This window comes from Myripristis murdjan, chromosome 5, assembly GCF_902150065.1.
Source record: "Myripristis murdjan chromosome 5, fMyrMur1.1, whole genome shotgun sequence".
NCBI lineage: Eukaryota > Metazoa > Chordata > Actinopteri > Holocentriformes > Holocentridae > Myripristis > Myripristis murdjan.
This window is the reverse complement of record NC_043984.1, coordinates 11,604,956-11,620,571: the sequence shown is the minus strand read 5'-3', so window position 1 is coordinate 11,620,571 and position 15,616 is coordinate 11,604,956. Positions and strand designations below refer to the sequence as shown.

Below are 15,616 nucleotides of genomic sequence, written 5' to 3'. Positions count from 1 at the left end.
AAAGGGTTATTTAAGTAGTCAGCAAGACACATAAACTTGAATAACAGTTATAATTATAATCATTTTCTGGAGGTTTAAATTTATGGGTTCAACTTAACCACGCTTGATTTAAAAAAAAAAATGTTGGCAAAATTGAAAGTAACAGGAGGGTTACATTTTAAAAAGCTTTGCATCTTGCATTGTAATGCAAATAAATAAGTGCAACCACAAACGCGATGGAACCAAGCTATTTTGTCTTTATGCTTCAAATGGATGGTCCGAGTTGACAGTGAGTGGTCAACTCTGGACCCTGGCAATACTTTGAGCCAGTCGGTCACGTAAAAAATGCGATGCTAGATAACTGAACAGCAGGATATGCATCTCAACTTTGCATCCAAGCCAACCCATTGGCAGGATTAGAGGCAGAGTTGGAGCTGTTGGCTTGCTCCTCCTCCCGGGCCCCGCGGCTCGGCGGTGCTGATGAGAGGATGCGAGCCGCTCCTGTGACCACGCCCCGCCCCCACTGAGAGAGCAGGGGGCCGTCTGTCACTGATGCAAGGCATGCTCCTGCAAACCCTGCAGCCTATCCACACACAGCACACCGGACCAGCTCGGAATACACTCCCAATTACAACTCCTCATCTTTCCAAACCTCCAACTGCACCTGGCTTTGCTCTGAGGGCATTCGAAACGAGCAAAAAACTCTCCAAAGGGGCTTGTTGTTGGTTTTATATGTCTTCCTATTTTGTTGTAGTAGCTCCTAAAACTCGAAATTGCCCACTCCTCCAAATGCTTCGCCTGTCATTTGCGGAGACAGTTTGCATGTGGGCATAGCCTGCGCTTCTTAGTCTGCGCACAATAGCCTGCGGGAGAAAGGTTGCCCGGGGGTTTAAGAAATCCCTCTCTCTATTTTTGGAAACGCGCCCAATAATTTTCCACAATGGCTGATGCTAACGCAGAATGTAACATCAAGGTGTTGTGCCGTTTTCGTCCGCTCAACCAGTCCGAAATTATCCGTGGAGATAAGTTCATCCCAACATTTCAAGGAGATGACACTGTCATCCTTGGGGTAAGTTATTTCGACTGATCTCTTCCCGTCTATCTTCTATCCATCCTTCCATGCAATCGATGTGGGGATCTTCCAAAAAGGCTAACGCTAGGGGTTACACTTTGCATCTCGCACACAACACATTAAATGCTGCTCAGCCAAGTCTGAAAGCTTATATTGCCTGTAAAATGGATCAAATCAGCTATATAAAGTGCAGCCTCTTGAGCACGGGAATATGAGCATGATGCATAAAGTGTGCATTAACTTGCTCGGTATTTTGTATCCTGCTACCAACAGGCAATTGTACCAAAGGGCTTGTCAAATTCTCATGGAAGCCTTGCAGGGAAAAGGGCTACATCATATTAATGATTAATTATTCATGTATAACAGACGCTCATGCCATGTTATTGACAAGAGCCAAAGGTTGAAGATGATTTGCCAGCGTTTCTGGTTCACATGAAAATTGATTTCAGGATCATTAAACGCAACAGCCCCGAGCTTTGGCAGACATGTGAGAGGAAAAAAAAAACAAAAAACAAAAATAACTTGAGACTCGTTAGTTTCTGAAAATGCACCCTGTGGCGTCGACCCCACCTTTGTGATTCTAAATTGTGTTGTTCATTACTTGCTGCTTCTCTCGCATTGATTTGCTGGATTCACACGCATTTTCTGTCTCAGAATATTAATAAGCAGGACTAATGGTCTTATTTCGGCTGTATCTCGCGCACAGCCACCCTGCACCGTTAAATTATGAGGTAGTGCGAGTCTAATGAGAGTGATAATTATGCTCTGTGGCTGGTTCCAACCCAGTGAAAGGATGGTGGATTTTGCCTTTGCAGTCGCTCAGTAGTATAAATTGAATTGCAGGTGTAGATTGCTGCCACTGCTTTGTAAAAGCAATGGAAATTAGCTGCAAAGTGACAGTGTTTTGCAGGGTGGTGAATAGATGAATAGATACCTGAGGCTGAGGTTAAAAGTGTGATGGTGCTCCCTCCGCCGATGACATTTTAGCATAATCATTGGCCAGTATGAGGAAGATTACAGTGCTCTAAATGCAAATGTTGCTCTTCTTTACATGCCAAGTGTATCTGGGCCAACATGCGCACACACATGTACACACACACACACACACACACACACACACACTCATACACACACATACATACACACAGGCAAATGAGCAGAGAGAGAGAGAGAGAGAGGCTGAAACACAAAAGAAATCCACACCCATTGGGCCTGGGGGGGCTTTAGCCTTCAAGTGATGAAGTCAGCAGGAAATCCCTATTGTCTTACTTTGTTGTTACAGACACACACACACACACACACACACACACACACACACACATTGAAATGCAACACAGATTGCTGGGATTGATATCCCTATGTGGTTGTCCTGCAAACCTAGTTGTACTATCTAGCAGTTGGATCTTTCCCACAAGCAGATCAAAAACCCATTATCATATATTTGATGTTATTTTGGGATGGAAAGTTGGCAGCAGCTTGAAACGTCACTTGCGCATGCATCGCTCTTGATGACTGTAAAGGCATTTTGAATCGATGTGAAGACAGCAGAGAGGTGAAGCATACAGGTACTTGTCCTTGTGGATTATGAAGCTGTCATCTCATTTTTTAATTTGTATTGAATTCCTTGGGTCACTAGAGTTTCTTGACATGGTTTGGTTGATGTCAGTATTTCTAGAGATGAAATTGCCTGCGTTCGATTCAAGTTGTGCCAAAACAATGAACTACCTCATTCAACAGACGGTCACAGATGGAAAGCTTCACAAATGCTCACAGAACATATTGCACAGTCATTGAAAATGTGATCAGGAACCTATACAGCATAATGATTTGTTGCCTACCAACACTTTTGCATGGCACATATATTTTGAGGTGCAACAGCGGGGGCCTTGGAAACCCATTCTGTCTCGAAATAAATCATGCGGTTCTGTAGGTACGTTTTCGTTCATTTCATTTACCACCTCCCCCACAAATTTTCTCCCTCTGTTTTGTTCAGATAAATGCGATCACAAAAGCATATGCACAGTTTCATCTTTGTAAGTGTAATTACTTTGGAGGCATGAGGGATGTGGTGTTTTTAGGGTGTGCAAATGTATTCTGACTGTGTATTTCCCTTGTGCGGTGTTGGTGTAGCAGCTCCAGAACGCTTTGCCAGGAAGTTGTGAAAAATATGTCTCCTAAGAGTTGAAATGCTGCGGCCGTCAGATTAGATCAGGATTAAAAATTTCAGGCCGCCTGGCAGACAGTCCTGCTCCAGGGATCCTGTACCGAGTGTGAGGCACTCACAATGTGACGGTTGATAAAAACAATTCACATCTGGGCAGTGTTGATGGCCCCAAATTTATTTGAGAAACGGTCCCTCTAGGACTCGTGAACTGACAGAGGTGATGATTTGAGTGACTGAGTGATTGTTTGTACCCACCTGGGTAGCAGGCAGAAGGTGTCCTAGAGCGCTGTGAAGGCCGATATCACAACAATTTAATGTGTTTGTGTAGACTGAATTAAAACATAATCCCTCTGTTCAGGCTGGGCAATATATTGGTATTATATAGATGTTGTGATATAAGACTAGATATTGTCTTGGATTTTGGATATCATAATTCCTGGTTTTAAAGGCTGCATTAAAGTAAAGCTATGCAGTTTTATGCACCTATTAGACTGTTCTAGCAGTATTATTATTTGCCTTTACCTGCTTGGTCATCATATTCACATAACTAATGATTTTTTTAAAATGAAAAGTGTCATTTTGTAGGCTCAATTATTTGTGAAAGCACCAATAGCCATAATTACAATATTGTCACAACATCAATATCGAGGTATTGACCTCATTTTCGTGGCCTCAAAACATTTTAGTTGATGAAATTGTTTGAGAAGTACAGTGGTTGGCACTGTTGTTGTACTTGAGCCCTGGACTGAAACTTAAGTATGACTCAAGTTTAGATTTTGATGATTGGCTTGGCTCAGACTTGAATATTGATGACTCAGACAGGCTATGGAACTGAGGGAGTGAAATGCGAATCTGGGACTCAGTGCTCTCAGACATAAACTATACATCTTAATGTAGCTAACCCTAAATTAGTACTGTGCCTGGTCATTTGTTTGGTTTACAATATAGGCCTGCGTGTATATATAGCCTATATATACACTATAAAACCTTATGTTATTATACAGCCACTGATAGGTTGATGTGTGTTCATTTTGGTCCATCTTGAAAGAGTTTAGCAGGCATCCACACATTTAAAAAGTGTAAAAAAAAACATCTAAACTCTCACTCAGAGATCCTCTTCAAGGCATGAGCAGGTAACAAGTGAACAAAGCCGTATAAAAGGTGTTGATGTCATTGAATCGCTCCTGTGATCGCAATATGTGGCAGCTGTAGTCCCAAAGGTACCTCATAGACTACACAGTGTATACAGACAAAAGAAGTGTGTAATATACAAAATTTTACATGGTATTTACTTGGTGAATGAATATGTTGTAATTAACAAGAGAGTGTTTTGTATCCTCATTAGGCCAGAACTATCATAAAACAGAACATACATGCAACATTGTAATACATCACATCAAAACACTTTTATCAAGCTCCTCATTTAGACCCAAAGGCTGTAGTGTTCCCAAAAAATGGATCCAAGTTAAAGTTATCTTTGCCATAATCTTCTGTCATTAACAAGCCCTCTGTGTAGCCCGATGTGCTGTATGCCCTGAAACCTAAAAGTGCAGTATGCAAAATTGCTGTGGGTCGATTGAAGCAAGGACCATTTAGATTCAGCTGGAAAAAAATATGGAAAGAGCATGAACTATCAGTGAGTCAGAGCCAATCATCAAAGTACATGATTGTTTCATTTTTTTGGCAGCTGAGTCTAAAGAGTCCACACTTGAATGGGCACTTGGCAGTAGGGTGTGCGTGATCAGTAAAGTGACAGGCTAAAGGGCAGTAGAAATCTATCTTGAAACACAAACCGAAACACAAATCAAAAAACTAAAATCGACAACGTAGAGTCACCGTTCCATCAAATAAACTAGCTTTTAAACGTGACAGATTACAATGTGTTCTTTTCCATTTGTGCTTCTGTGGACTACCTGATCTCAAACTGTTTGCTCAAGTCCTGAGAACATGAGACTGAACTTGCACATGAACCCTATGATTCATTATGCAGCAACATGCCCCTTGCTGCATACACTTTGAGTTATCTAAACAATTCATCTTAAGGGTGGAGCAACAATGCAAGCATATAAGAAGCAGGACTTCAAACACAGGTAGAGTCCTAACCAATATCTGCAGGGTTTGTCGTTCCATTGCTGAGCAGGACAACTCATTACCACCTGACACCAGGAATAATGATGTGGCATCTTGTCTGCAATGCAGTATAGTTGTGATCAAATTAAATATGGAACATAGTGGTAATCTTGTTTGGCAAAGATCCCAATAATGAGACAGTGAGACTTCTCAGCTATTTCATGAAGCACATTCAGGGCGTTAGGTAAAAAACAACTCATTTCTTGGGAGATTTTAATGATAGCAGGCATATATTGCAGCCCCCACCTGTGTGACATGAAAGCTAAAGGGATTATTAATATATTTTTTTTGTTGTGCCTTCGTTTTTTTCCATCTCACATAGATAGCCACCTGTTCAGCCCTTTAGGGCCCTGTAGCTGTGTGACAGTAATAACCATACCCTGCCTGTTCTGCCCCACGGCACGGCCTTTGTGTTCCTCCATAGTGGAGTGACACAGCTGTCTCTAGTATTTCACTGTCTGCAATAATGCACTGTCACAGGGGCCAGATTGTCCCTCCTAATCTTCTGGCAGGCAAAAAAATGCCACGATGAATCACACTTCAGATTCAGTGCTATGAATAAATAAACAAGCATGGCCGCCTCTGCGATGGCAAGCTATGGGATTTTTTTTTCTTGCTTTAAGGCAATGGCATGCATATGTTATGCTCTAGTGTCACATGTGCAGTACGTAAGCCAGGGTTACCTAAGATGGATTTTTTTGTACACATTGATGCCAATGGCAGTATAGATGACAAAGTTTTAATTTAGGAGGCAATATAAAATGACTGTACCCTTGGGCTTGTTGTTCCTTTATTGTGTTACCTTTCTCTTGTGCTACAAGAACCTGAAGACCCACAAAAAGACCTCAAGAGGAGAAACAGCATCATGTAGCTTCCCTTTGTCCACTGAAATTATGTTATGGTCATCTGCCTGTGGCTGTAAACTCTTGTGATTATTTTAAGGTACACACTTGGGGTGAGTTTAGCTCAAAGGGGCAAGGAGGGTTGACATTCCTCCCTTGTTAGCACAAAATATTTGATCCCTCACCATTGCTTGCCTTCTATCTCCACACAGGAGTTACTTTGAAACAGTGTGTCTTGAACTATGGTTCATTGGGTGAAACTAAAGGCCCCCTTTGCCATAGGTCTCTACTTGTTTTAATGAGCCTGTATCCCAGAGAAAGGCCAAACTGATTTAGTTTTGGCCCTGTTAAGAAGAAGAAGAGGAAGAAGAAGAAGAGGAAGAAGAAGAAGAAGAAGAAGAAGAAGAAGAAGAAGAAGAAGAAGAAGAAGAAAGACCCTTTCCAAAGGGTTTTGTTGACCTGATTGTCAGCCATTATCTTGTCATTTTCAGCACTGAAGTGTGTGTGTATGTGTGTGTGTGTGTGTGTGTGTGTGTGTGTGTGTGTGTATGTGATTGGTGGGGTGTTATATGGCTGTTGGCTTTAGTTAAAAAACTCATTATATCAAATGTCTTGCCTCTGAATTGACCTTCCTGTCATCTTGGTGGTAATATGGAGCTATTTGATTTTCTTTTCGTGTCAACCATGACAGATGGAAGGGGAATGAGGGGGGGGGGGGGGGGGGGGGGCTGACTTGTTTGCCATGAAATGAGTAAAGTCCCCTCACCTGAGTTAGCGAGTCCAATGGAAATGCACCCGTTAAAGAACTATTGATTTTCTGTTTTCTGCGCACCATTTATAATTCTATGGATTGCCTGCCTGTTTCCCTGTATGCTTGCAACAGCTTATGGAGACTCCACAAAGCTTGAGGCTGCTGTGCCCATATGTGAAATACCCACTGTTTCCATTTTTTTCTGCAAAGTCAAGACAAGATCAGTGGTATGTGAACAACCCCATTCTGCCACCAGAAGGTTCAAAGAAATATATTGCATTCACACACACCATAATTTAAAATACGCTATATTTCCTAAGGCTTTGCTCTTTTCTGTGCCATCCCTTCACAATGCTCTTACCACAAAAAGCCACTTTGATTGTCCTGTACCATTACATTTTTTTTTTTTTCGTGAGAATCTGTGGAAATGAATTCAGATCACACAACTCGCCACCATCGCGGCAAACAGGCATGTCGTGTTATTGAAGATGAGTTGATTATTCATCGGTTTGGAGGCTGTTGTTCAATTTTCTGACAGAAGAGCAGCGCCTCTCCCATCAGGCTTGACTTTAGAATTGATTCTCTTCTCTTCTCGCAGCTTTTCTTGCTTACATGTCAAGCCAACAAATTGAGGTTGGGGGGTGGGGTTTGGGGGTGCTTGGTGCTGACAGCTGCTGTTGAAACAAACTGTCGCCAATGCATGTTGCACAGCATGTAAAGTCTCAATCAAAACAATGTCTGGCTCAAGCTATTTCTCTGCAGTGTTTTTTTTTTTTCTTTTACTGTATGTGCAAAAAAAAAAAAAAAAAAAAAAAAAAAAGCAAAAACAGAAAGCCCTCATGGCCACTTTAGTGCCAGGGCAGGTGCAATTTCACCAACTCTTTAGAAAGAGTTATCTTATTCTCTCTCTCTCTCTCTCTCTCTCTCTCTCTCTCTCTCTCTCTCTCTCTCTCTCTCTCTCTCTCAATACGCCCTTCACAGTATTTTCCTCTGCCTAGCCATATTTCATGGTGTAATGATTCTGCTGCTCATATCCTCATGACTCAGCAGCAGTTTTGGGAAGATGTGAGAGAAGAAGCCAAGGCTCATCTCCCATCTCATTAAGTCAGGTAGGGGCTTCTAGTAGGTTTTAATGGTGTCAAGGGGGAAAGCTAGAGCTCGAATAGGAAAAAGCCAAATTACTTGGTGGTGTTTCCAACACACCACGCAGAAGAATGAGGGGTCTACAAAATGAAAAAGACTTGATGAGGTGAATATTGCAACATACCAAGAGAAAAACAATATTGTAACCGGTACTTCATGCTGAAGTGGCCATACTCTCCGCTGTAGAAAATCAAATTCTTTCCATGATCTGCAAGGGCTGTCAGCTCTCCCACCATTTTTCCCCGCAATATTAATATTATATTGACACCAATTTTGGCTGCAGCAGTCACACTCAGCAGGATATTAGCTGCTACTTCCCGCAGCCCATCTTTATTTTTACTCAGTGCTCACATGTGCCAGGGTTAGATAAGCATGTGTCGGTTCATCAAGACTTTCCTGCCCATTTCTCTCCTTTTATGTCAGAAGTGAGCTGTGACTACCAGGCTTCCAGCTTCAGGCAACGTCAATGGAGCATCCTCTCCTCATTAGCCACGGCCCCGTCCAGGATCCCGCCTGCTTCCCCATGTCTGCCCGTGGCATCTGTGGGCAGTACGTTGAGCTGCACATGCTCACACGTGTATGCACACTCCGAGACCCTATGCCGTTTGTACAGTATTAGTCTGACTCTAGAGGACAGCATGGAAACCTATGGAGAGGGGAGTTTATCTGAGCGTCCCTGCCCCCTGCATGCCGAGGTCCTGCTCTCTCCATTAATCACAGTCCAGTGTATGGAGCTGACACTTCAGAACATTTACATCTACTCTGGGTCGCTGGCTTGCAAACATTTCTCAGGGGAGCCATTTGTGGAAAGATGTGGTTTTTAAGCACATTTTTCTTGCGCCCCAAAACTGATTACACACTCTCTGATTATGGTTAATCGAATATACCCTGTTCTTAGGTAACCAGCAGTATATTATTTAAACTGCCTTGCAGAACAGGAACTTCCAATCGCTGCCTGAAATCCAAACCTGGATTTTGACCCAGACTTTGACAGACACTTCCGTCGGTTACAGAGCAACGACGCTGATGCTTTTTTTGTGGCTCCCAGCAGGTACTCAAACTGCATCAATAATCACTGAATGATTTTTTACTCTTTTACCACCGTTCCCTCTTTCGTTCGCCTCTCCCTGAGTTACTAATTAATTCCATTTCATGCTAACTCTTAATAGCAGCCTTTTTTTTTTTTCTCGGGGCCTTTTGTTATCCAAATTAACTCACTGCATGGCTCCGTCATTAGTCGCGGCTGAGTTACAAAGAGAATCCCTTTAACCATGTTGTTGATTTTTGCAACAAATTTAAATCATTTCTCTGTGCTAGTTCTTGGATTGAAACAGTTTCCAACAGTCATTCCCCTAGCCGCGTTGGATTTAATAATTGCCACCAGCGTATACATGTTGATAGAAATGCATGCTTGTTTCGCTATATTTCCGTTTGTTTGATCCTGCCCCTTTATGGTTTGACTGATTATTCCCTGCCATATGTGGTCATTAACAGGGCTCAGACTAATGGTGCAATACAGCCTGGTGGCATATAGGCTGGATTATGTGTTGTCCTCTGGTGCTTGTGCTTTTGAGGATTAGTCATGGCAGCGAGCTCTGGATTCAGATGTAATTGGGACTATGGATCAGGACCACACGAAACACACTCATTGTGGTTTGGTACAGAAGTGGAGATGTCGCATCATGATTTGCCCACATCATTGTTTCACTGGAACATTACCTCTCCCCTAATACTAGTCAATAAGCCTGGCGCACAGGGTAGTGTACTAATTGAATTACTGGCAGTGAGGGATCGATGGCGTTGTTTTTTTTTTTTTTTTTAAGAGCATTCCTTATAACCATGGTATCACAGTCAGACCATGGGGCGCCTTAGAGATAATTTCTTTATTAATTTATTTCTTTATAATTTGTGCCATGCTGTACTCCCTTTTAAAGTGTCAGAAAATCTTAAGATCCAATTATTGAACTCATGATAAATATATATATACAAAAATATATATATACATTCTAACTCCCATCACCTATTCAGCATTTATGATGGTATGTAAAAAGCTACAAAATGCTTTCTTTCACACTACAACATAATGGGAAACACATATAAGGGTAACCTTAATATTCATAAACAGGATTTTGAACTTAGGCTAGAAAATACAGGAGCGCACACACTAAAGATGAATAATGGATGATAGGGATAAAGGATGATAATGGAACACTGTTTTGATTAGTTACAGCTATTAAAAGGACAATAACGGACGAATTGGCATGTTTAAAAAAATGCTTGTTTAGGGATACTCCAACATTTTGGGCAGAGTACTCTTTTCTGACTCACTTAGACTGAGATACGTTGTTTAATACCATTTTCACATCTGTTTATCCAGTGGCTTGTTCCTATGGGTAGCATTTTGTCTTGGTTTAGAATAAAGAAAAATGGTCGTAAAAATGGTATTTTGTCCAAAAAATTGCAATATTACTTTAACAATATCCCTATATGTGCTTACTATCATGTAGTGTATTAGAAGTGTGTTAGAGAGCATTTATTAATTGTGAATACATGATTTAATGCTTTAATGGTGGAGTGAAAACAATGTGTTAGTTTATGAATGCACATAACAAATGTAAGTCTTGATTGAACTCATGTACACACCTGCACTGTTGAATTGTAGCACTTTCAAAGTGTACCTTTTGAGTGTAAGCGTATTGCCTCAAGCATTTCTTTGGTATTAAAGGATAGCTTCAGTATTTTTCAAATTAAATATTTTAATACTCTTCATTAACTAATGTACAAGCCCAACCTCCTCACTAGCTTTAGCTCAAGTTAGGAGAAACATACCGTTAGCCTTTTAATTCTCAGCCTCAAAAGCCATTATATTATTAAATGTCCTTTTTGAAAACAGGAAACCCACAGCGCAGCCAAATACATCCAAATGTTGTCCACCCAAATTCATTTAGCGTTTTAATAACACATTGCCTTGTTTATATCCACACCTCTCTGCTGCTAAACCAGCTAATGTTGTGTTCATTTCAAATCGTGTTAACGCTGTCTGCTCAGGAAAAATGGATGGTCTTTTCTTTGGCATTCTCCTTGGTGGAAAATTTCAGAGTTCCTTATATTTTTTTAGGCATTCATTTATCCCGAGCTGACACGGTAAACATCATGTTGTCAGAAATTTACAAGGCTGGAATTCAGAGAGGCAAGTGAACGCAGCGTTAGCCGAGCGGTGTGGATACACTAGATGCTGTATATCACAAATGTCATGTAAATGTCAGTGTCAGACTTATTAGAAAGCACCTTTTGCAGCCTGAATAATTGAAAGATTGTACAGAGTTTTTCCCGGTTTCTGTAAGGACTTTTTTTTAGTCGTTTCTGAGGCTGAACACAAGAAGCTAACAGCAGAGTCAGGTAACAGGTAAGTTTCTGCTCACCAAAAGCTAGCAATGAAGCTGTGCTGTGTATACATTTAGAAATAACGGGTATCAACATTTTAATATGGCCTGGGTTGAAAATGACCAAACCTGTCTTTCCATAAGTGTTGATTTATAAACAGTTGCAGTGGTGATTTTAACACTGAAAGTTTTTGACGTTCATGTGTAATTGTTTTTTTTTTCCTCCATTGTGCGGAGTCAAAGCAGGCAAGAGACAAAGATGTCACATTAGGAATAATCTTTTGTCTTGTGCAAATCACTCTCCACTGGGCGTAGCGCCGTAGACAGACTGAATTTCAAGTGGGCTGGCTGTTAGGAGGTAAATGGAGATAGTGATTGTGAAGCCGCAAGACACTGGATATTCCCTCTGGGATGGGAGACAGCTAATAGCCCAGGGTTGGTGGCGAGGTGTCTCAGGTTGTAACTGTAGCTTTCTCCTCTAGGCTAAGGTCAGTGATCCCAGCTCATGCTCGACAACTCTCTTTTTTTTTTTTTTTTTTTTCGACTCCCAGTTCTCAGGTTGGTGTTGGTGTGGGCTTTTCGGTGTGAGTGCTAATGTGCGGGACTAGAAGACATGTGAAGGTCAGAGCTGGAATCAAATGTGACTTGCAGGCAACCGCTGGAACAGCCAGAGTGTCACTTAGGTGTTGAGGCATCTCCATCATCTCTGACAAGTGTTTTGCTCTCCTTTTGGTTCTCTCTCTCTCTCTCTCTCTCCTCTACTTGTCTGTCTCTCTATCTGTCTGCCTATCCATATGCAAGGTAGATGCACATGCCATTCTGCATCTCCAGCCGGGTTGAGTGGGCTGCGATCTGAATCACAGCTGATTTCTGTACCTCACTGAAAGGGGATCGTCCTGGGCTGTGTGTTGTCTGTGCGTGTGTGTGTGTGCGTGCGTGCATCCAGTAGCTCTCTCCGATGCCCATAAAATCAGGAGCACCTCGAGTGGACGTGTCATTTCCCAAGCATATACGGGGAGAAATGTACGAGCCTAACTATGTCTCTGCGTGGCTCTTGCTGTGCTTTCTGCAGCTGTATGTGTGTATCTGCGTCTGCATCTGCGCCGTGTTTTTCTGACCGACTTCTCAGCTCATTATTTGTCACCCCTGCTTTGTCGTTAGCTCTGTCTCTCTGTCGTTCACTCTCATTATCCTTGGGAGACTGGATTTTGATGTGGTTTGAATTTTTTTTCTCACTCTCACTCTCACTCTCTCCCCATCTCTGTCTTTCTCTCTCTCTCTCTGTCTGGGGAGGTCGGTGCGGTTCCACTTTACTGTAGCTCTTCTCTCGTTGCTCTGTAATTTAGTGAACAAAGCACAATCTTTCCTTCACTCAGCTCCACTCTCTCCACTCTCCTGCTTCCCCTCACTCATCCCCTTGATGAATTATGCAGACCTTTCTGCTTCGATGGGGGACTAATTGCTCCACTGCTGTGTGCGGATCTTTTATAAACAACTTGATGCTCTAAAATACATGAAATCATTAGATGAGTGCTAACAGTCTAATGTTTTGGTGGTAAACGTAGCTCCCTAGAATGGTGATTAATTACTGAAAAGAGAGCCCCATAAATAATAACAAGTGCGAGATGGCTCCATGAGAGATCCAAAATGACACTGCTATCATCTAGTCTCATTCCTCTGTATCTGTGAGGTGCTGAGAGCCTGTTCGCCCTGAGGCGCTGTGCCCCGCGATCTATGCTTAGACTTGTCAGCAGGGTGAACTAGAAAATACAGCGAAGTGTTTTAATATTGTCTGAGTGGAGCTTTTGCAGTTGTGAACCACGCAATCCAGCGTCTTTGTTGTTGAGAGCGCGCCACTAATGATGCTGTTATCTGGGGCTTGAAGGCTGATTAAGTTAAAGGATGTAGCAGGCATTGGCAGCCTCAGCCCTTCTCCTGTCAGTCTCACTGTTGGTATGTTCAAGTGTGTGTGGGGGAAAGAGAGAGAGACAGAGAGAGAGAGAGAGAGAGACAGAGAGGGTGTGTTGATGAGTCTGAGTCTGACAGAGAGACCGAGACACACACAGAGCATGACAGAGAGAGAATGAGAGAAAGTCCAACAGCTACGACGGAGAAAAATACAAGACCCTCTCCTCTTCCCCCTCCTCCTCCTCCTCCTCCTCTGCCCTTAGTCTGAGCTCACACACCAACACCAAAACAGCGTATAAAGGGCTACGGAGCAAAGTGAGCAGCCTGCCTGCCTGCCTGCCTGCCTGTCAGCCCACCACAGTGTGTGGGAGGAGGAGGAGAAACACATTCCTAATCTTCTTATCATCTTATCCAGCTCTGCATTTAAATATTTCGCTATATGTCCGCAGGATAGAGGGAGGAATACTTTGCCATGGATTTAGATAGAGGATATGGCTGCGCCTAAGAAACGCAGGAATTAAACCTCCTTGCATGGGGGTAAAGTGGGCAAGTGGCTTAGTAAGTGTGTGTGTGTGTGTGTGTGTGTGTGTCTAGGCCCACTCCCACCCTTCTGATTTGTGAAGGGCCTCTTTGGTCCCCGGGGTGTTGCCCGAGCACCCAGTCTGCACAGTCCTCCATTTGAATTCAGCTGCAGCAGCAACCACTCCTCTCCTCCTTCTCTTTGTGTCTTTTACTTTCTCTCTCATCAGTCTCGTTTTTTGTTCTCTACCCCTCTTCTCCATCATTGCCTGTTTTTTTTTTTTTTTTTCTTGCTTGCTTGTATCCAGCTCTGGGTTTTCTTATTCTACCTCTTAGTCGCTCTTTTTGTTGATTACGTCTCCACTCTCTCTTTCCGTTTAGTTCCTCTCTCCTCTTCCGCTTTTGCTCACTCTTGTTTGTGTCTGCTTTTTGCTGTTCTCCCCCCCTCCAGTTCTGTCAGCTTCTATTGCAGTTTTTAATTGCATCTCTCTCTCTCTCTCTCTCTCTCTCTCTCTCTCTCTCTCTCTCTCCATCCCTATTCCTACAAGCTGCCCTCTCTTTGTATCCTGGCAGACGGCACATTGCAGCCTGGACAGGACATGTGGGTGTTTGACATGGCATACAAAGCCGGCGGGCATGAACACTGTCTGCATGTACAAACATAATTGGATATATTATTTGCAAGCGCACACACACACACACACACGCACACACACCACCCCCACCCCCACTCTATCCCGGCATTCGACATCACTATGCGCACACAGAATTACTCAGGCATCCGTTAAATGATACAAACAGACAAACAAATGGGCGTGTGTGCAAATGCTCCGTACCTGCAGCCACATGGACGGACAGGCAGTCAGAGAGATGGACATGCAGATACAAGGCTTAGAGAGTGTCTTGTACATTGGTGCTATTATCATATTTATGCAGCACAGGGCCAGATTAGCACTTTTCACGGTAGAGCCAGTGGAACAAATAGCTGGCAAAGGGCTGTTTTTCATCCAGCTTATATAACTGACTCGTTTTATTCACCCCAATGAAGACGGCATCATGATTCCTAGCGCTCCCTCTCTCTCTTCCTCTCCCGCTCCCTTTCTCCCTCTCTCCCTCTCTCTGTTTGTTGTTTGGTGTCTTTGGTGCATGTGTGTGTGTAGCCCTATATGAATACATCACTGGGAGCCGAGCCAGGCCTAATCAGCTCTGATGGGGAGCTTGTTTGTACCTGCAGCTGTGATTACAACACTTGAAAACAAGAGCTAAACAGTTCTCCTTTGTTAGGAATCAGAGGGGAAACATACAGAGAAACACTCTGATGTAAAGCTCAGGTTCAGACAAACTATCTCCATTTTCTGTCATCAACTAATTATTTCGCAGCGATGTCATTATATATGTCCTCTCATCCTGTGCCTCTTCTGCACTGATCTTGCTGCAGTTTCAAAGTAACTCCTAGTCGGAGGAGTGTAAAAGCGCAGAAGAAGTGCATTTACTATGTACAGTGAATTGGATTCCACCGTGGTGACTTTCACATATTCTCGGCAGTGGTGATTTTTTTCATGAAATACATTAATGTGAACGCACTGGGAGGAAAGAGAAATTAGCTCAATATAGGTCCTGTTGCTATCTGAATATATTGACTTAGTGAGCAAGTAGCATATTAAACCACAGAAACACTGGAGGGTGTCATAAGCCGCTGTGGGAAATAGTATATCTCAGTTTCAA

General features: G+C 42.7%; 1 protein-coding gene across 1 annotated transcript in view; it reads left to right on the top strand.

Annotated features, from left to right (window-relative positions):
* Positions 1-573: 573 nt before the first annotated feature.
* The window catches only part of kif5ab (kinesin family member 5A, b), a 56,462-nt gene continuing 41,419 nt past the window's right edge, over positions 574-15,616 (top strand). The window contains exon 1 of the mRNA XM_030052444.1: positions 574-1,048. Coding sequence (XP_029908304.1) covers positions 920-1,048 — 129 coding nt within the window. The 5' untranslated portion in view covers positions 574-919. The remainder of the gene's footprint in view (positions 1,049-15,616) is intronic.